Below are 21753 nucleotides of genomic sequence, written 5' to 3'. Positions count from 1 at the left end.
ATTTAGAGGCCAGACAAGTTCGGGTCTAAACCACTCTCGACTCGGCCGCCACTTGAGCCGCATTAGCCACAGCCACAGCTACAGCCACTTGATTCAAGTCCGAACAACAGCCACAGTGTGCAATCGTCCGATTGAAGCAGCGATGCCTATGGCCAGGCTGCATATTGTTTCTGCAGATTGAGCAATGTCTTCGTATTTTCATACCAAAGTTTGAAACAGTCAAGAAAACACTTCAAGGCGTGGGTGTTTCAATAAAAACACATATATGCAAAGGGGAGTAGGCAACGAAGGGGTGTTTTTAATAAATTTAGATTTTATGTATTTTCAATTGAATTTCGTTGGCGCCGGCACAAAAACTTTTCACTTTGGCATTTCCATGTTTTCCAAGTTAACTGCAAGCCGAAAAACCGCTACGCCTCATACAAAACCACTTCCCATGCCTGTCCTTCTGTCTTCCTCCCTGCCAGCCTGCTCGAGGAGTATTTATCGCATTTCTATGAAAACAACGTACTCACATTTTGTTCAAAAACTTTCAAATTATGTTTGGGTTTTCTGCCGCTGCTGGGGCGTTCGCTCAATTTGTTGTTGTCTGTTTTTGGGCAAAGTTTCCCATTTGTTGCCTCTGCGCAGCTTTATAAATGCTTATTTAGAGGCATTTCTGATGAGTTAAGTTTCTGCTGCCTCTGCCTCTGCCTCTGCTGCTGCCACAATCATTGCATTTCTCTAACATTGCAAACTTGGCCTGAATTGGATATAGATATCGTACCATCGCACTATAAGCTGCACTTGCCCCAAAGCGGCAAGTTGTTTGCTAATAGGTTCGACTGTGCAAAAGTTTCTTTGGGATTTAATGGTAAATTTTCAAGATTTTACAACCATAGTATTTACACATGTAAGTTGAGCATTTATATATGTGTATGTGTACAATTCATGACAAGTTGGAGCATTTGATTACAGAAAGAAACTATTTCCAATTCAAATGCAAATAAAGGCAGCTTCCAATAGGCCAAACTTATATTGTAATGTAACGTTTTATGTAACTTAGCCCGCATTTTCTTCTTAAGTTTAACTTTTTTGTAAATAAAATATATTCTTTATTTTAAATACCATAAAAACTTGTGGGTTTTGGAATTATAAATTTTAAATTGATTAAACAGAAAACGTAACGGAATTTTGAATTTGTTATTTTATTAAGATTCATTTATTTGTATTGTTAAACTTAAATATATTTTCCTCTTATGATTTTTGTTTTGTTACTTGATTTTAATTTGTTTTCTTTTTTGTTTTTACAGCTTTGTTAAATCTTTTGGCTGGTAAGTTTCGTGTTTGTTTTTAAAGCCATGTGCTTAGCACATAAGTCAAGACCATTTAAAAAAGCCACAAAAACCCTTAAACAATTTTCAAACGTTTACCAACATTATTGTGTGTGCGCCATGCCATGGACATCAAAATATTATTGATGTTCGGGCACAACCCAAACAATTTGCACACAAAATTGACCAGACCAAATAATAGATGCCGCAACAATACAAACAACAAGAACAGCAGCTGTGCTGCCACGCCCATAACACTAACACACACACGCACGCCCACGCCCATAAGCCGAGAAGGCTAAAAAGGAAACCCTGGTAAAGTCGGAAAAACAAAAATCAGCTTAGTAATGCAAGATATCAAAAGCAAAAGCCAACAAGCATCGACAACGAAATCGAAGCGACTTGCTGGAAACAATCCCCAAAACAACTTTCAGCCGGTCAAAAGTGATGAGCAACAATGGACAGTGGAACAGTGGAACACTTCCACTATTTTGCATCACTTTCTCATTCACTCTTCCCCTCTCTCATTCTCATTCTCTCTCTGTCAGTCTCCATGTCCCTCCCACTAGCTATATCTCTATCTAGACGTCTGTGTGTAGTTTTCGCTGCTGGCCAAAAACTTTCGCCACTGATTCCACTTGAAAGGCAAAAATTCCAGCGCTGCTTAAGTCGTTGCCTCTGGGGCGGCATTTTTTGGGCAAAGTTCCCTGTAAGCAGCAGCGGCAGCAGTAGCAAAAAAAAAAAGAAGAAGAAAATCAACTGACAGCGCGTTGAATGACAACGGCACGGAAAAGTCGCCGTTGCGAGGAGTTTGTCAACATTTTTTTTGCGACTCACACACATATATACACACACACACGCTAGCACACACACAGATATACACACGCACTTGAGGCGAACTGTCTGCATGTGCTTTTGGCTCTTGGTGCTCTTAGAGTAGTCTACTTAGGGGCCAAACTGATAGCCCAGTGGCCTTCTGGCCAGGCCAGGACTACACTTGAAACACAGTTGCCTATTCGTTAGTTGTTGTTGTTGTGATTTCTTGCTGTTTGCCGAGGACGTTGTCCTTGTTTGCCTTGGCTGGCCCATATCACAATGGCTCACAGCTCCGGCTTTTCTCATACTCATTCATTTCATGGTTTTACAAGGACATTTATCATTTTCCTAAGTAGACGGCGGCGCGTACGTCACAAAAAGGCGGCCACGCCCACACCCAATAGTAGTCCATCGTTGATTTCTATATTTCATTTTGGCGGGGTTGGCAAAGTGCAAAATATAAAAAAGAATAAATTGAAATTTCTACCCAAATGTTAAATAGAATTCATTTTGCTTAGTTTCAGATTTGTGGTTCTTATACATATTTGGACTCTCTCCCTCCATCTCTCCCTCCCTCTCTCCTTCTCTCTCTCTCTCTCTCACTCCTTCTCTATCACACTGTCATCCATCTCTAGTTCCGTTCGTGTTCTTGTTGTTATTCATGGCGCCTTCTGCGCCGTTTCTCTGCTGTATTATTTTTGTATATGAATTTCTGCGGCTGTTTTTACTACAACTGAAGCAAATCGTGGGAAAAGTGTCCAATTGGCAGCTCAAAAAAGTGGAAAATTTAAGCCTACTTGAATTTATTTGCGCTCATTAAGCCGACCAGTCGAGATGAGTTCATTTCTTATTGCCACTAGAGGTGACTGATTGCCAGACAGCTAAAGAGTTTAGCACGATACTTAAAAATCTCACTTCTACTTCAAACGGTTGGCAGCTTAAAGACGACAACACTTTAATATGCTTTCGGCTACTCAGTTCCTCGACTCCATAGCCTCTTAGCATATTCAGTAATACTTTTTGCATACATTTCAGCAGTTTCCATTCGCAGTCACATTCGCAGTCGCCTTAAACAGACTCACTAATGAACAAATAAAGCTTAGCAAACCGCAGCAAAAAAATAAAAATAAAAATAAAATAAAAAGAAAAGAAAAAATAAAGGCGCACAAGAAACGAAAGTAGGCCCTAATAAATCACAGCCAGAAAAGAAATAATACAAATACCGGGCAAATAAAGCCCCAGCAGAGGCAGAGACAGAGGCAGACGCAGAGGCAGCAGTCGCAGCAGCAGCCGCAGCAACATCAGGCAAGCAAAATGACAAAACAGTTTTGCATGGGAATCTCATGTTTGACTTATAAGATTTTCTACGCAAATTCCAATAGCCGAATGTCCAATGCTTTCACATGGGCAACAACAACATCAATGCCAATTAAAGCGACATACAAATTGACGAAATTTTAATACTCTTGCCTTATTTAAAACAGAAAGTCCTGAAATTTATTCATACATAAACAAATATTCAACTTTGTTAGAAAGTGCAGCTCCAATTTTACTGAAAACTGATCTATCGCCAAATTCCGAATACAATTTTTGTATATCGCACTTAGATGATGAAGTATCTCAAGATTTCAGTTCTATAAAATATTAGTAAGAAGCTTTACTGATACATTTTAAGTTTTTTGTAGAATCTCTGTAGGAAATCTAAGCTGGAACGCCTCGAAGATGTTTATCAGTTGCACACGGCAAACTTAATAACAAACTTATAATACCCAGAAAAACTAACAAGCACACACAGCTCAGCGTGTGGATGGGTGGGTGTATGTTTGAGGGGTGTGTGTCAAGCTGGACTCACATAAAGTCAACAAGAAAAATCAAACAACTTTGTTGAGTCTGGAACTGACCACTCCCCGAGTCCTTGGTCCCAGGTTAAGTTGCCCTATGCCCAAAGTCGGTGGCAGTGCTGTACAGAGTTTATTGTCGGTTTGTTGGCTGTGAGAGCAGTTGCCAACTGCCAACTATTATGCTTTGTTAATCGGCTTAGGCATTTTTGCCTTACGCTCTGCGTGACGATTTACTAGACAAAGCCAGCAGCTCAGACAAGCAAGGACTATGGAGTTGCTGGCAGGGACCACACCAATGATGTTGCCATGTGGCCCAGGCAGATTGTCTGCACTCTCGGCGTTTTGTGTTCTTTTGTCGCACGCGCCATAAACTCAAACCACACAGTATGAGCACATAGGGAGGAGTCTGAGCAGAAGAAGTTTCCACCTGAACAGGAGCGACGCACTCTGATGAGTTGGCTTTGTTTTTGTGGCCTTCCAAATTTGCGGGGCTTTTGCGGCCTGTGTCTTGCCTCATTTGGCTGGCAGCTTAGGACAACAAAGATGTACCAAAACATACACACATCCACACACACACACATTCGCATAGATGTACAGACACCCGTACATGCAGAAGCCTAAACAAATCCCATACCTGAACCGATCCTGATGCTACCTTGTGGCCTGGGCACAAAAAAATCGTTTTGTGTGTTTTCGTTAGCATTCCGTGCGGAATTTGATACTTGATTATTTGTTGCCGCCCTCAAGCGTGCATAATATATCAAAGCAGCGTCAACGTCAACTCGACGAAGGACTGCTAATCAGAATTTTCATCCTACCCACAGTCACTCAACATGTGAAGACGTCATGTTTCGGCAGGCAACGAATCGTGTTTTTCTGTGTATTTTTTTCCTCATTTTTTTTTTTTTTGCTTTTTAGTTACATTTTAGTGTCGGTCGCATAATAAATAAATAAATAAACAGTTGAAGCCTTGGCACCTGCAGGCCCTTCAACAGACTCTCTGGGCGTATGCTAAAGACTTCAAACTTGTCTTCAAGTTGGCCGCAAATCTAAATCGCTTCAACGCAAACTTAAAATTTATTTTGTTCGAGTTTGAAAAAAAGAAACATGCAAAAAGTTTTCCATTAATCTTTAGCACTTCTCACTGCTGTTTCAGCGGATTTGCATACCAAACCTTGCTGCTGACTTTATAAGCAACTGAATGCATAAGTATTCTCGCACATCAGCGCAACAGTTTACTCCGACACTGACCAAAACAGAATTTTGAAATCAAATCCTGTTTCCAATTTTTTAGGTTCTGTTACGATTTGATTAAGTTATGACATTGGAATCCAACTGTCTCCGACCTTAACTGTACTGAACTAAAAATAACGCATTTGTTTGGTAAAGTTTTTTAATTTAAACATTCGGTACACACTTTATGTGCATAAACATTTACACATTCAATAAACGGAAGCAACGAGATCAACAACACGCTTCAGCTTATGTTAAAAAAAAATGTTTAAAACACAAATGTTAAAGGGAGCTGAAAACTTTTACCCATATGAGCGAAAAGATATACCCAAAATTAAAAATTGACAAACAAAACTTTTCATATAAAATAAAAGGCTGACAACTATTCGAGTAAAAATGGCAAGAACAAAGTTTCGTATAGCAAGAATAAAATAATAAAAGTAAAAAAAAACATTTATGCATATGAACTTGTGTGTTTTGCAATCAAATTTTGTTAATAAAGGAAAAGTTTTTAAATATATATTTTGATCATTAATTAGCATATGCATGAGAGAGAAATGGAATTTGCATAACATAAAGACTGATTGATTTAGTGACTAAACCATAAGCCACAATGCCAATTAGGGTAGCTAAAGCCCCCCAAGTGAGAGAGCCTACGCAATTTGCCAGCACACTAATCATAAATGTTGAGTCATTAGCAGCTCAACAAATACATGCAACACAAATACATATATATAGATGGGGACACAGGCGGACTTGGAGACTTGGAAGATCCTTTGCGATATGCACAAACTTAAGAGCTTAAAGTGAAAAGCTTTGGAATACGGCGCCAAAGTTCTGTGTCTGGCAACTGTAACTTGCAATTGCATATGTCAGCCAGGCAGTAAGCCTAACAAAGACTCACACATACATATATAAGCACAGATAGACACTCACACACATACACCTGCATATAGAGCCTCTCACATTCATAACAATTTTGTTGAAAGTGTGTGTGTGTGAGCTTTATACGCTTTATGCAACATTTAAGTCCATTTGCATACAAAATCTAAATTAAAATTTGACACTGACTAACTGACTGACTGACTGACTGACTGACTGCCTGACGGTCTGAAAGACTGACGAGCTGACGCCAGTTTCTACTACGCTTCTGATTTTAATATGCCAGCCGCAATTGTGTTGCATACTTTCTGGGGCTGAAGTTCATTCGCCTCTCGTCATCAACTGCTTCTACTCGAATGCTGTTGCAATTTTCTAATTAGAGAACGGAAAAGGGGGGCGTGTGGCATCGCCCTACTCTATACTTATCATAACAAAAAGTTAATTAAACATGTAATTGTTGCCATAGAGTAGAAGGCAGAGATTTTTACAATGGCTGCGTTTAATTTTTGTTCTGTTTGCTTGCATTTTCACTAGGGCAACTTCGGGCTTGTTGGTTTTATTAACACAGTTGAACTCTTGAGATTAAAGTGTTGCTATTTCAAGCATTTTTTGACAATTGTATGGCTTGAAGAACGTACTTAATAATCACAACTACAATAGAACGATATATAAATCCATAATTCGTTCTCTGAAGTTTCAAAAATTGATCAACTTTTAGTGAGAAATTTTCAAGGAGTGCCATTGTTGCAGTGAGTCCTGCCAAGCTGAGTTAAACTTGTCCGACTGGCAATTAAAAGCGTGGTTAGCCCTAACTCTGAGTGGTGCGGGTGGCGAATGTGCGACACAGGCACCACTCGAGAAGCACGGTAGTAGCCAATAGCTAGAGGACATTTCACAGCACAATAACAATTTTACAATTAAATTTCTCTTTTATTTCGCCCAGATATTGTGGCATTTGCTTGTATTATAGTCCTTGATGTAGTTGTCGTTGTAGTTACATTTTTAGCTGTAGTTGTAGTTGCACTTACAATTGTAGTTGTAGTATTCCAACTCCCTTTAGCATGCTCTCTTTATTTTATTGCTTCAAATTGTTTGTAGCCATTTCGCATTTGTGCCGCCTGGTTGCGCATCAGCGACGTAGAAACATTTAACTTCTGGAACAAGGCAAAGAAAAAAATTACATATATATATATATATATATAAAAAAGGAAATACACTAAAAAAATAGTCCAAAAAAGAATCAACATTTCGAAGCAACTAAAACCAACTACACTTAAAAAAGTTGAACTAAAAACAGCGTCGTTGGCGGCGGCGGCGACGACAGCAGAAAAGTTGTCAACTCGCCTTTCACATGGGACAGCAGCAGTCGGCCAAAAGCAACTACAACTACAAGTAGACTACACCTCCATCCAACTCTATGTATTAGTTCGAGTTCCCGTACTAGTTGAGTTTCGCGCACTTTTACGGCGCACTATTTGGTCCGGGACATAGGACACAGGACAGGATTGTAAAGGGGCAAGTGCGCACACAAAATGTATAAAAGAAAACGCAAAAAAACTAAAAGCACATTTCAGCTTGAACTCCCACAGCGACCCCAGCCAAATGAAATTGCCAACGTAAAAGTGTACAAAAATGCAGGACCAAAGAGGACGAGCAGAGCTTGTCGAAGTGGGCGGTCACGGAACTGGTACAGCATGTCCTGCGCTTGCTGGCTGTTAAACTGTAAAGTAAACGTACAAAATGTTAAATCAAAGCTAAACAAAAGAGGCGTAACAGGCAAACGCTACTTTCAGCCCTAAACAGATCCTCCTGCTTGCCTGGTCGCCTGGTGAATCCGAGTCACCTGCCAGTCAGTGGCTTAAGGTGCAGCCCAACCAGGATTGAGAGAAGGAACTTTATAAGTAACTGGACTGAGTTTGTTTGGTACTTAACTGTGCCTGTGGAGTGGCAAATGTTAGGTTTGTTGGCCTTTTGATTGGCTGCACTCGGTGTAATAACAAGATGAAGACCTTGCCTCAATTTATGGTTGTTCCTTTACACAACTTGTCTGCAGATAGGAAGAAAGAATGTTAAGATGAAAGACACCCATAAAACTTAAACATCCTCAAACATGTGTTAAGGTTGGGTTACAGCATAGACTTGCTTTTGCCAGCAAATTCGGGCTAAATATTTTGCAAGATGACATACGATATAGAACGCGTCTGTCCAAATCAATACTACAAAATAGCCATGACCAGTGAAATTAAATTAAATTTCGTTGTTGGTTATAAGAGCTGTAAAAACTTTTGTATTTCTGCTAAGCAATGAAGCCAATAAAATCATAATTATTTTTATAATAAATTATTTGCTTATATCAAAGTTAATTAAGTCTGAAAAACAAACATAAATAAATATAGCAAATCAAATATGATATTTTAATATAAATCTTCATCAACTTGAACAAAATGTATAAAAATATTTGTAAATAAGTTCGAATTTGTGAAAGCATTTTTGAGCGAACATTGAGCCTACCTGGGCATTATTAATGACTGTTCATTATGAAATTGTGCAACAAATAATAAATCGATTAAGCAAATATTTGTCAGCGCTAAAAAATATGTATTTTTCATAGTTTCCTTTCATTCGTTATTGTTTTTGTGGGAGTTGGCGTTCCGAGAGTTTTGGTTTTCCAGAGCCATATGCATTTGTGTGCCATCCATTTTAATATTTCAACAGAACCAGAAATGACGTTGTAAAACCGACTCGGCTATATGTCAAATATGCCACATACTCCCACCACACACTCACACAGGCACATACACACACTCACTTACAGACACATATACATATGTAGCGCTCTGGTTTTTTAAATTTGCATGTAAATTCCATCGTACGGACATGAAAATGTATTTTGGCTTTGCACTGGGATCAGAGCTGGCACTACAGCAACTGCATTTTAATAAATTTATGATTTTATTTACTTTTTTTTGCTGCTGCTGCTGCTGCTATTGCTCTTTGTAAGCGTCTATGGAGGCTCCCCCTACAGCAAAATGTGTGTCAGACGCCTGACAATTTTGTTTGGGGCACAGAAAAAATGCGGTTCACATAAATAACGCACGCATTTTGCATGATATTTGTAGTATGAGATTTATAAATGTTTTTGCCAAATCGACAAAAATGTACAGAGGCAACGATCGCTGGCCACAATTTATTGACAAAATGAAAAAATAATTGAAATATTTGCCAATCAACAGAGAGCCAGAGATAACACACAAATTCGGTGAGGTCCCTGGAATTCCCAATAGCTGTCAGCGGCACGTTAATAAGCTCTTTGTTGCCCCCGTTGCCCCCCCGTCACACATTGATGCCTCACCCACAACGATGCTAAGGTCTTCCATTATTGTCTTAGTCCTGTCGCTTCTGAGACTCGCGTCCTGCGTGCCACATTCATGTGTGCGTGTGTATGTTGTGCGGCTATCTCCGCTCACATTCTGTGAAGACTGTCAGCCTGTCGTCTGTCGTGCAGCGTGTGTTTGCTGTCTTGTGTCCTTTGTGCCTTTGTCCGGACGGGCTTTCGATTATCGAGTCGAGATTATTAACCTGTCAGTTAAGCGCTTTATCCTGCCAGCAATACAAGCGAATTGAGCGCTCGTCGCTGTCCCTGTTGGCTTTGTTGTTGCACACAGTAACAGTTGTAGCGAATGTAATGTTTGATATTCGTGCTGAGGCACAACAACATTTCACAAAGTACAGTAAATAATGGAATACAATAATTAGAATTTTTAATGAAATTGCTTGTCGATAAAGTGAATTTTTCAATTTACGCCTATGTGTTATTTAAATTGAGTTTTAATATTCTGTCCTCATTGAATTTCTCCTAACATATATATGAACAAGTATATTTGAAGGGCACTCAAACAATTAGAGAACAACCTTTATTATATTAAAATTATTTGTGTATTAAAGAGATATATATATATGTACTTTCTTGAGAGATCTTTTTCAACATGTGCCCTTCTATTGGCATTATAAATAATGGCGTCTATTCAATCATATCATTACACACAAAGGCAGACAAAGGCCCCCAACCATCCTTGCAAATATTTTGCAATTTTAAAATATGTCGAGTGGGTTTTTATAAATGTATCTGTCATCTATCAAAGTTGCCAAAAGGTGCGCCCCGTCATAATGTATGCCAGCTGCTGCTAAATAAAGTGAAATATGATATTAACTGTGTTGGCAGTCGAGTTTTATATTGCATATTGCATGAGAGTATGCGAGATGGAGTCCCCTTTCAATATGTACGTATACATGTATATATGACACGATAATGATTCATGCATTGGGTTAATGCACTTTGAGCGGCACCACACACTTGGGAGATCATAAAATTACAGCTATGGGTTGAGTTTTATGGCAAGACTTGAAGCACGCACTTAAAAATTGAAACTATTTGCTTTTAGTGCCTGGAAGCCACGCTATTAAATGACTCTCAACCCGCAGAGTCAACAGAAGCAGCATTATTCTGTAGGCCGGCTGGTAAACAAAACGGTGAACATTGGACAACAGGACTCAGGACTCAGGACACCGGACAACGGGGCAAACAGGACAAAACCGACGCCGGACACCAAATGCAATTTGAGTGAACTCTTGTCGGGCTTCGGTTGCCTGAGCAACAACATGGCGATGGTGGTTGTGTCGGGGATTTTCGTTGACCACACACACAAATTTTGCATGTGAGAAAGACCACAGTACAGACAAGGATGAAATGCACCGAGGCAGGACAGCGCATAGTTAGTTGTTTCGGCTTGTAGTCGTAAAAAGCCAAAAATGGGTTATATATTCTAGGCAGACACAAAAGCTGCGTTGACAAGAACGCCCACCCAGCCGCCCACATACTACAAACAACATTTGAACTTCTCCGCCCGGCCAACAGCCAAGTGGTTGTCGGCACCATCACAAAGAGCTGCCACTTTTGAATGCTGTGTGTTTGTCAGTGTATCTGTGTGTGGAACCCCCGTACCCACAAAAACTGGACACTAAAATGTACCCAAAACTTCAGTAAAAGTAAAGAAAAAAAAAAATGAAAATGAAAATGACTACAAAATTTTTTGCATAATTTTGGATGCAGATGCCTGTGGCTGAGTCGAGTTTTAAGGCAGCTTTCGCTGCTGGCTGCTGTGCACTGGCTGTGTAAAATGCTCATAAATATATGAACATGGGCCACAGCCTAGTTGCATCTGCCTCCTTCTAGCTGGCCAATGCGCTCTGTTGCAGCAGAGGCAGCAATGGGAACGGGGGCACGAAGTATGTCACTGCTCCGGCATGGTCGCCATTTATGGCGCGTTGGAACAGCACAAAATAACATCAAATAAATAATAACTTTTTGCCCCGGCTTCAGCAAAGGCTTTTGGTTGTGCGAACATGGATGTGAATGTGAAAGCAGCGCAGCCTTTTGCTATTGCCATTGCCATTGCCTTTGTGCCAGTCGTCGGGCCGTTGAGTTAATTAAAATTTAAAAGCCGCCACTCGTGCGGGAATTGCAATTGCCATGTACAACTTGTGCGACTGTTACTGTTATTGTTACTACCACTATTATGGGACTGTTGGAATAATGTTGATATATATACGGCACAAAAGCAGCGTCCAACATTGTCTGACTCGCATGCTTTTATGGATATATTTATATCTATTCATTTTTTGTCTGGCATTGTCGGAAAGTTCAAGTTTATGGTTGAATATTTAAAAATTCCTAAGAGTGCACAAACGTTAAGGAAAAATTCAGAACATAATCAAAATGAGCAAAATAATAAATATTTAAAATATATAAATAACGGTGACAGTATTTGATTGACTGCATATGTATACGGACGGTTCCACAAGTGTGTGACGTCACTATTCTTCATTAATTAAAGTCGATTCAGTGGCCACTTATCAGTGTTATCTTAAGAACCCTTAATCATTTGTCTAGACATAGAAAAATGCAAAATCTTCAAGTTATTTTTTCTTTCGTTAGGGTTCTCCCAATGTTAGATGGGCAACCCTAATAACTCAATCCTTGCCAGGCGCTGCATACCCACATCAAAATCAACAACGCGTCGACTTTATTTTATTATTTGTTGCTCAATTTCAATGCGGCTGTGGAGCGCAATCAAAAATGTTCGTCCAGACGCATTAAAATCAAATCGAAATTAGGCGCACAAAAGCCATTAATCTTTTGTCCGCCTCACAAACGCCACCGCAGAGTAACATCCTTCAGACCCACGCCCCCTCTCTTTCCATCATATACAAATGTGCGCATTATCAGCGCTTCACATAAGGCCATAGCGAAAAATGGGAGCAAGCTAATCTGCCAATTGCAATCTATACAAATGTCCATTCATATACGAATGTATATTAGAGTGTGTGCGGTGTGTGTGTGTGTGTGTGCTGCATTCACATATACAAATTGTTTATATGTGCCAACATTTTAAATTGCAAAATTGTCTGTGGCTAAATCGTTTTGCGTTTTTGCGTACTTTTCAGTTTGGCCTCTTCACCAACCGCCCAGCTTGCCAGATTTTATTTTGCGTGGGTTGGCCACAACAAAACACAGTCGTTTACGGCTTTTATGTGGTTTTATTTACTGTCTGTCTGTAAGCATTTTGCTTATGCTGCGTTTTTAATTTGATGTTTATCAATTTGGCTGTCCTATATCCACGCACACAGAGAGAAATCTACTTTAAAATAGAACAAACCGAATAACGCAATTGAGTATTTTATGTTTCATTTTTCATTATCTGCTTATTAGCCGTCTAATGTGTGTCACGGCTGCAGCCACGCCCCACTTCTTGCACACAATGGGTCTCGCCAGCCACATCAAACAAAGGAGCAAAGAAAATACGACTTCCGACTGGGGAATTTGCCCCTTTATTATTTTTGTCAGTAGTTCGCCTCAAATGTCATTGAGATTAAATTTTGCGTGAAAGTAGCATTTTAAAAATGTATAAATGTGTGTAGGAGTGTGTGGGTGTGGGTGTGTTCGAGGGTGTTTGTGTGAGCTCGCGCGGAACAGCAGCAATTGTTGTTGCTGCTGTTGATGTTGGTATTTTATTGTTGTTTGCTGGCACTAAACGCATAGGGCGCGACTGAAGCAACAGTCGCCCGGCTACAGCTTAAGACGTGCCACATATATTGTAGTCTACTTCAGGGTGCGCACAGGCGGTTTTATGTAACCCACACATACACACACATACACACACATACCCACACACTCCCACACACACGCACACACACACACACACACCTACACACATATCCAGCGGCAGCACGTGACGGCTGCGTCTCGCACTGGGCTTAGGTGGCAGGTGGGCTTTGCCGTACAAAACCCACGGCTCTGACACAGGATCTGGCTCCGATTGTGGCTCCTAGCTTTGACTATAGCCTGGCTCTGTCTTTGTATTTCTTATGTTCGCGTGTGTGTGTGTGTGTGTGCGTCTCGCATTTTTGCTGCTTTAAACAATTGTTTGGCGCGGCTGTTGGTTTCCCTTTCGGTTTGGATCTTTAGCGCCGTCTTTTGTGTTTTGTTTTCAGCCGTTGGGTATCCCATGTGCCCGTTTGCCAGATATGTCCTCGCAGTCCTTTATTTTCCCAATTCCATCTGTTTGTCTGTCTGTCTAGCTGTCTGTTTTTCGGGGGTTATGTTTGTATCCTTTTTACATTTGTTTTTCGTTCTTCGCTCCCTAATGTATGTTTGTTTGTTTGTTGCTTGTTTTGCTTCCTGTATTCAATGCTGTTACGATTAAATGAACGTTACGGATTTGTTTAGCGTTTAACTGTACTTTATTCGAAATCCCAGCCCAACCCACTTTGCTTTGTTGTGTTGCGATATTCGCAGGCTCAACAAACATTTTGCTTTCATTTCGATGTTTGTTTACTAAATGGGAAATAAATGTCTTTATAAGTAAAAGTGTTGCTCGGTGTTATTAATCACTAAACTGTTTGCGTTGCTTAAATAATTACTTACTTAATTTGAAATTATTTTTATCATTGAAAATTTCTTGCATTTATTTTCAAATTCGCGTACCTCTTAAGTTTCTATATAATTAAAAAAATAAATTAATATTTACGATACATTAAATCATTTTCAATGGCAAATAGTTCGTCAACGTCTGTATCAGGTATTTGAAAGGCTTTTGACATGAAAGGGTCGTATTTTTAATTTGTGTAAGCCAAATCAGATGCATCAGATATTTGATTGCCTAGGTGACGCCAAATCACCAGGTTAAATGCTTTCTTCTGTTGCTTTCAACAAAAATTCTGAGAACTGACATAATTCGCTGCTGGAACCATTTGCACCAGTAAATTTTGGTGTATTACATATTTGATTGTCGGTTTGCGTTTTACGTTCTACAATTTCTATACTGGATTACAAAATGAGTATTTGTCAGACCTTTTTTCGTTACATTTTTTTGGGGACATAAGCACGGCTTTGTACCTTTGATAACCACATTTACGCCCACTCTGTTTTGTATTTCATGGGGCATTGTGCAGCCACTCAAAAGATGCGCAAACAGACGCATTGAAATGCCGTAAATCCCATATACCATAACACACATATATAAATCAACCATGTACGTATGTAGAATACAGTTGTATGTATATGGTGACCTTACATGGCAGAACATTGTATGAGGTTATTACATGTTATTTTTGTACCCGATGGCGATATTCCGTCCGCCTACGTGCATTGTATGGCTAATAAAGCAAAAAGTAAAAGGTCGTCACAACAACAACAACAGCAGCAACAACAATTGCGATAACTACTCGTATTGGAAAAAGAGATATTATATTTTTATATCATTCATACTACGTGTGCGGACACTGCCTCAAATATTGGGCACTTTAAGCGTCGCGTTTGTGTTTGTCGCCGTGAGGGATGAGATGGCACATTGTGTCCACAGTCCACATTGCAGTCATACAATACGCCTTTTCACACCTAAGCGACAGCGGCGCCATACGAAACCTCAACAACAATAGCTACTCGTATATAGTTATTTATAACAATGATGCTGGTCGCCCATGTCAACTGCTCTACAATGGACGCCAACGTGGAGCAAACAATGGCGTTTCTTTCCTTTTTATACTCTCCTCATATGCGTTGTGCAGTTAATCTGCACAAATATTTATTAAAAGGAAGCTGACAACAGAGAAAATTGGCTTAGGCTTAGAAAGGAAGAAAGCTGAAATGCCATAGGTAAACCTCAAAGACAATTAAAACCCATGTTTTTTACTTAATGTCAGAGCTAACTAGAAGTAAGTAGTAGTTGACTTTTCAGAAGGGAAATAAAATAAATATTCACGAACACTACCAGTATATTTGCCTAAATTCAAGCACAAAGCTTAACAACTTATTTTTATATAGTTTTATACAATTTTGTTCATAATTTATCCATCTCTTAAATTATTATAACACCTCTGGTGGTTAGCGATTCAAACTATAGTTATATTATTATTCTAATGGGCTATAAATACTAAATAAATGAACTCATATAATTCTTGAGTTTCAAAGGCGTTGAGAAGAGTTGAAAAGTACTTGCAAACAGTAAATATTATATATAAAAACAATAATATATAGTACATTTAATATTAGCACCAGCCACAGCTGACCTTCTCAAGTGAATTATTTGCTTTACTGCCGTAGGCTTCTACACCTAGACTCATAGTCTACAATAACGTGGCTTCCATACAATTGCCATCAAAGGCCATTTTGTGTGTGAGCCTACAACGCCATTCCACTCGTTTGGCGCAAATGTTGCGCTGTTGAAGAGCGCGCCATGACACGCATACAAATACCACTCACACACACGCACACACACACTTACATATATACACAGGCGCACGCACAACGGAAGTGTTCTCTGGCGACATTAGCGCCATTTTGTCGTAATTAATGTGCGCCATATTAGTTGCTATTTGGCAATTTTTCACATACACAAACGCTCACAAGCATCAACAAACACACACACACACATACACACACACACACACACACTCAGAAGCAAAACTTTTGCAATTTTAGTTGAAGAATTTTGCTGAGCAGCTGCCTGCCAAGCGGCAGGAGTTGGGGCTTGCGATGGCAGACCAAACTTAACAAGAACAAGCGGCGCCTGCTGCTGCCCAAATTCAGATATCTCTCTGTAGGTGTGCTTACTGTGTGTATGAGCGTGCGTGTGTGTGTGTGTGTGTGCCTCTTTCTGCCACTGCTTGAGTCTAGACATTCATCTTTGCGGGGCAACATTTCGAACATCACAAACAACACATTTTGCGACTACTTTTCAGCCCCAGCATAATTAGCCCAGCTTGTGGGCTGCCTCAAGTCAAAATGCTACAAAACATAACACGGACCCTGGCTCGACACTGCGTCCTTGAAACGTATATTAAATTTGGACCACTGTCTCCCAAGACGCAAAACGTGTAAGACGCAGTCTACGCGAGGGCAGCAATCACATTCAATAGATGGGTCCAAAGGTGGTAGACTAAACGTGTCTGCTTGAGAGCTTGTGACAAAATAATGGTTTTGAAGTCATGTTAAATTAATATCACTTAGACAACATAATACTTAAAGAATTTATAAAAGTTTTGCAAATTGTATACATATTTGCTTTGTAGATTGTTTTTATTACTATTATATATACATATAATTCTTTATTTTTTAAATGTATTAAATTTACTAAATATGGTAGAGCATCCCTCGCAGAATGTTGTTCGCAGCGTTATGTGCGTTGACACCCACATCGTTTATGTTTCGCCTGTTTTATATCGTTAGTTAGTCAGTTAGTCGCTCATTGGGCCATTGTATGGGTGACTAAATGGCCGAGACTGAAAGAGATGCTGCGTTGCTTCCATCGCTTAGCCTCTGTATATTTAAATGATTTGCTGCTAATGCGTCTGTTTATGTTTTATGTTGATGTTGATGCTGATGTTGTTGCTGCTGCTGTCCGACAACGCCGCCTGCCTGTACAACGCTTCATGTTTGCTATGGGTATTTGTATGTAGATATTTGTGTGTGCGCTTATTTGACTTTATGCAATATTTATTTGCGGCACACACACACACACACACACAAACACGAACACCACAGTATTTATATTTGAGCCTACACATCAGGAGAGCACCAGCACCGCAACAACAACAACATAATCATGGGTCACACATGTGCGTGGTGCGCATTTAATTTCTACGTCGGAAGTTGACTAGACTGTCGACCGCCTTATTCAGATTGGTTTGTCTATCCGTATGTGGGTTGTTCGGTACATACATATATACGTATTTATATTCTTTTGCCCTCCTTTTGTCTGCACCCATATTTTCTAATGGCCTTGGGAAGTTAAGCAAAAATGCAAATTTTTAATTTGGCAAAAATACCAACAGACACAAGAAACGAAAATTCAAGTTTCTTCTTTCATCAGGACTAATTTCGAAAAGTATGCTTGACAAATAAAGTATTGAAACCCCTTTTAAATATTTGCACAAACTTATCTTAAAGACCTTTTTGTTATAAAATTTCCTATAAATATTAAAAAGCAACCCATCGATTGGTTTTAGTTTATTGACACATTTTTTTCCAATGCCAAAATATGTTGCATGTCAGAATGCGTCGCCTTATGTGTCATAAATCACACGGCAAAGGCCCCAAAAGAAAACTACTTAAAGCGCCATTACAACAAATTTAAAGCAATTTGGAACTTGAGCCAGGCCGCATCCAAAAGTTCAGCCAAAAGCGAAAAATAAAAGGGAGCCAAAACACCAAAAAAAAAGAAAGAAAAAACAAATGTTTTGGACACTTTATTATGCGCATTATTCACTGCTGCAATGGTTTATCCCTTTGCAGGAGACCCGGGGCTCTGTTGTGCTGGCAATTTCTAGTCCATTAACTTTACCCAAAGGTCTACTCAAGGAAAACGCTTGAAGAAATCATTTTTGCTAAAATTATATATATAAATGTCAAGAGAAAGGCCACGTCCAACGAAAATGGTCAAGCCCCGAGCGCTAAACAATGCCCCCGAAAACTTCAAGAGGGTCGCTTGTTGAACCACACGCCCGAAGGCGGGTCACGCCCACTAAAAACCGCTTGTTCAGACCTCTTTTTCAATAGCTTGCCGTATTAGCTTTGCATTAATGGCCTGCTCAGAAATTTAAATGCATGGTAAAGTGATTCTGCGGTCGCAAGTATTATGATTCTGCATACTTTGCTGATTAGCTGACATTGTGATTCACTCTGTGTGTGTGTCTGTGTCTGTGTGTGTGTGCGCATTATGAATCCTTATCATGCACTCAACTCAGCTCATTGACGTGTAAAATGCAACCCTAACCTCAATTTCCAACTTGGCCGAGCAAACAAGGCCAATAAACGAGACTCAGCTAGGTTAGTCAGCCAGACCAGACCAAGCCACACCAGGCCAGAGAGCAGACCCAACCCGGACTGGCCTATTATGTGTAAAATTAGCTTATTTTGTAGCACCCACATGGAAAACCTGGGCAGTTCCTTACACACACACTCACACACACACATACATATATACAGCGTCCTTGTATACAGCCACTGGGCATAAAATAAATTGAGATTGCGATCCCGTGTCCCGTGTCCGTGGCTTGGTCTTGCATAATTCTCATTGCGCTTAATGCAACTTTTATGCTGCCTAGCATTAACTCAGCGCCGACATCAGAGTTTGAGGCATGAGCGAGAGTCGGGTTTCTAGGGGGGAGTGGCACACATTTCTTTGCCTGTTGGCGCATTAAATTTATATGGAATTGCGCTGCTCGCCATATGGGACATTGAAAAACTTTGACTCGACTTTGCCGCACAGCGTTTGACTTGCTGCCAAGCATAAATTTTGCAAAACTCAACAAATAACCCGGCAGGCGATGTGCAGTAAACTGAGACTATGCACTGAGTGCAGACTTTTGTTGGTCACTGTCAGGTTTTTTTTCGTCTCTTATATTTGTATTTATTTTTTTTTTTTTGTCAGCTTTCTGTGCTTGTCCCCTCTAGTCTTTTACAAAATTTATTTTGTGGGCGTGTAGTTTTCAATTTGGAGGAAAACGGCCTGCCAAAGACATATGTATAAGTGTGTGTGATTACATGTGTGTGTGTGCTTTGTGTGTTTGACAAAATCAATAGAAATACGTTTAAAACCGCATAAGGACAGCGCTTCGACAAGACATTTTAGGCTGACTCGTCGACGCGAGAATTCAGCAGCAAAGGAATACCAATTTTTTTGGCCACAAAGGATGTCCATAAATAGAGTGTATATATGTATATATGGACATGTGTGTGTATTATTTGACTATAATTAAATATATTATTTGCTGTTTACTGATTTCCATATTTGTCAACTTTGTTAAAGCTTTAACCATTTGTAAAAGTAGTTGACTTTAATCATGTTTTCTAATGTTCTGACTACGATTCTCTTTAATATTGGTCTCAGTATTTTTTTGTTTTAATTCTTCGTCCATATTACTTAGTTCAAGCAATATTGTGTTACCCATTTACATGACTCGCAAGAGTTAAGAAACAAATTGAAAAATCCCATAAAAATGCATTAGCATTTTAATTTTCAAAGCTCGTACTTTGCAGCAAAGTTGCAACCTGAAAGCAATGCGTATGTTAATTCCATCCAGTCGTGACACATGGCAAGTTGCAGCGTTTCTTCTGCTGGAAGCTTTCAGCGTCGCAGCTCGCTTGCATTAAATTGGCGGCGCAACGTGACGTATACGCATTGTCGTATATGCACTCTACTTTGGCTGACTCATGGGCAGCTTTCACATTCCGGCAACGCCCGCAGCCCTCTACCCCCCCACCATTCCCAACAGATATTTGTGTGTGTAAGTACGTGCCTGGCATGCTCTCTGTATGAGCTGCAAAGTGTTTGACCCATTTTTCGTGTTTATGTGTGGCGTGGGGTGGCGTTCCTTTTTAGTTGCACTTTATTTGCAAAAGTTTAGTGCAACAAAAAGCGAGAAATAAGAAAATGTTCACATCGCATAAATTTAACTTAAAGGCTTTGTAATTATTTGAGTATTTAATATTTGCAGTTGTGTTGTCCGCCTGCCCAGTGACACAGTTAAGGGCAGGAAGGACTTTCGCTCTCGAGATACTCGCACAGTCGTTGGTATGTATAAATTTTGCACTTCTGGAAGGGGAGAGCGATTGCTTTGGAAGCTGCTTTTGCTCCTGCTCCTGCTGCTGCTGCTGCTGCAACTGATGCTGCATACTTTCGAGTGCCATTCAATGAAGTATGCATGTCCCACACCTGCCTCCGTCACCCTTGTCTCTCCTTGTCTCCCCCTGCCATCTGCCCATTTCTCTGGCTCTTTCGCTCTCGCGTCCACTTATTTATGCATTCGTGCGCACTTTTTCTGTTGCTGTCGCTGTTGTAGTGCATTTTAATTTCGTTTGCATATGACAAGCAACGCGTAGTTCAGCTACCGGAATCGAGCGCAACATTTATTCATTTGCCTTACGCTGCTTAAATATGCGCAATTCCCCTGAATGTTGCACCTCGCTCCACCGACTCCTTTGCCAACCCCTTTGCCGATCGCTGCCATCTGTTCGAGTTTGCTTGCATATTAAACAAAATTCATCGAAATCATAAAATGGATTTATGAAGTGAACGGCGTCTGGCAGTGCGTAGCAAATATGCATCAGCAGAAGGCAACTTAAAAAATCATTCAATGATAATACAACATACTCACTTATGCACACCTATACATATACATACATATGTATAATTTAACAAATAAATACTCTGTAATGTGCCTGCTCATGCAGCATTGAGTTTTCACAGTGTGCCCGAGGCGAGCAAACTGCTTTTTTGACCGGCTGTCAAGTGGCCTGGCCAGGCGAAAAGCTGAATATTCTGTTTAATTGACTGTATTGAAAAAAAATGTTCTGAAATTAGATTCAGTTGTCAGAATGACTTTAAAAATAGTATGTTAAGTTTATATAAATTTAATTAATATAGTTATAAATAGGAATTGAAACTGTGTTTTTCTTATTTTAAAATAAATGCATTTAATTTATCTCATTTAATGTAAGGTTTTTCATATTTCAACTGGTCTTTTTCTGGTTCCCGGCAATAGATGACAGCCAACTAATTAAAATTTGCAAAAGACTCGTATTGTTTATTCAACCCGTTCATTCATAATTCAACCATTCTCTCATTTTTGTAGCTGCTTTCCGGTTTTTTGGCGCTAAGGCAGTCGTCGTATCGTTATTAACCCCAATAAAAAGAAACAAATTAATGAAACATAAGTCAAACCGACAGTCAAACAGCTAAACAAATATAAAATGCCAATCAAATGCGTATCTTGAATACAACAGCAGACGAACTGGCAACGATCTGAAGCGTTTGCCTCGCTCATAGGATGAGGCACAAAATGGCGTCGTACCATACAATGCCCCCGCATTCCCTTTGCCATCCACACTTCAAAGGCGTCGCAACGTTGCACAGTCAATTTGCGTTCGAGATTTATAACGGTTACAATGCGCCAGCTATCGAGAAACCTTTCATTCGACGGCCGGCTGGCCGGCTGGCCGTCGTTGCCAGTTGCCAGTTGCCCATTGCCGGTTGCCGGTTGCCGGTTGCCCGTTAACAACGCTTCACTGGCGACGTGTCCTTGAAGGGGGAAGTCGGCCGGTTTTTGGT

The 21753-nt window shown here is 40.0% G+C and overlaps 1 protein-coding gene across 1 annotated transcript in view; it reads left to right on the top strand.

Annotated features, from left to right (window-relative positions):
• The window catches only part of LOC6560502, a 66464-nt gene that overhangs the window by 7521 nt on the left and 37190 nt on the right, over positions 1 to 21753 (top strand). The window contains exon 3 of the mRNA XM_001985871.2: positions 1293 to 1313. Coding sequence (XP_001985907.2) covers positions 1293 to 1313 — 21 coding nt within the window. The remainder of the gene's footprint in view (positions 1 to 1292; positions 1314 to 21753) is intronic.

The sequence above is a fragment of the Drosophila grimshawi genome, unplaced genomic scaffold, assembly GCF_018153295.1.
Source record: "Drosophila grimshawi isolate 15287-2541.00 unplaced genomic scaffold, ASM1815329v1 contig_1367, whole genome shotgun sequence".
Lineage (NCBI taxonomy): Eukaryota > Metazoa > Arthropoda > Insecta > Diptera > Drosophilidae > Drosophila > Drosophila grimshawi.
The sequence above is the reverse complement of the archived record's forward strand: the minus strand, read 5'-3'. Positions and strand labels throughout refer to the sequence as shown.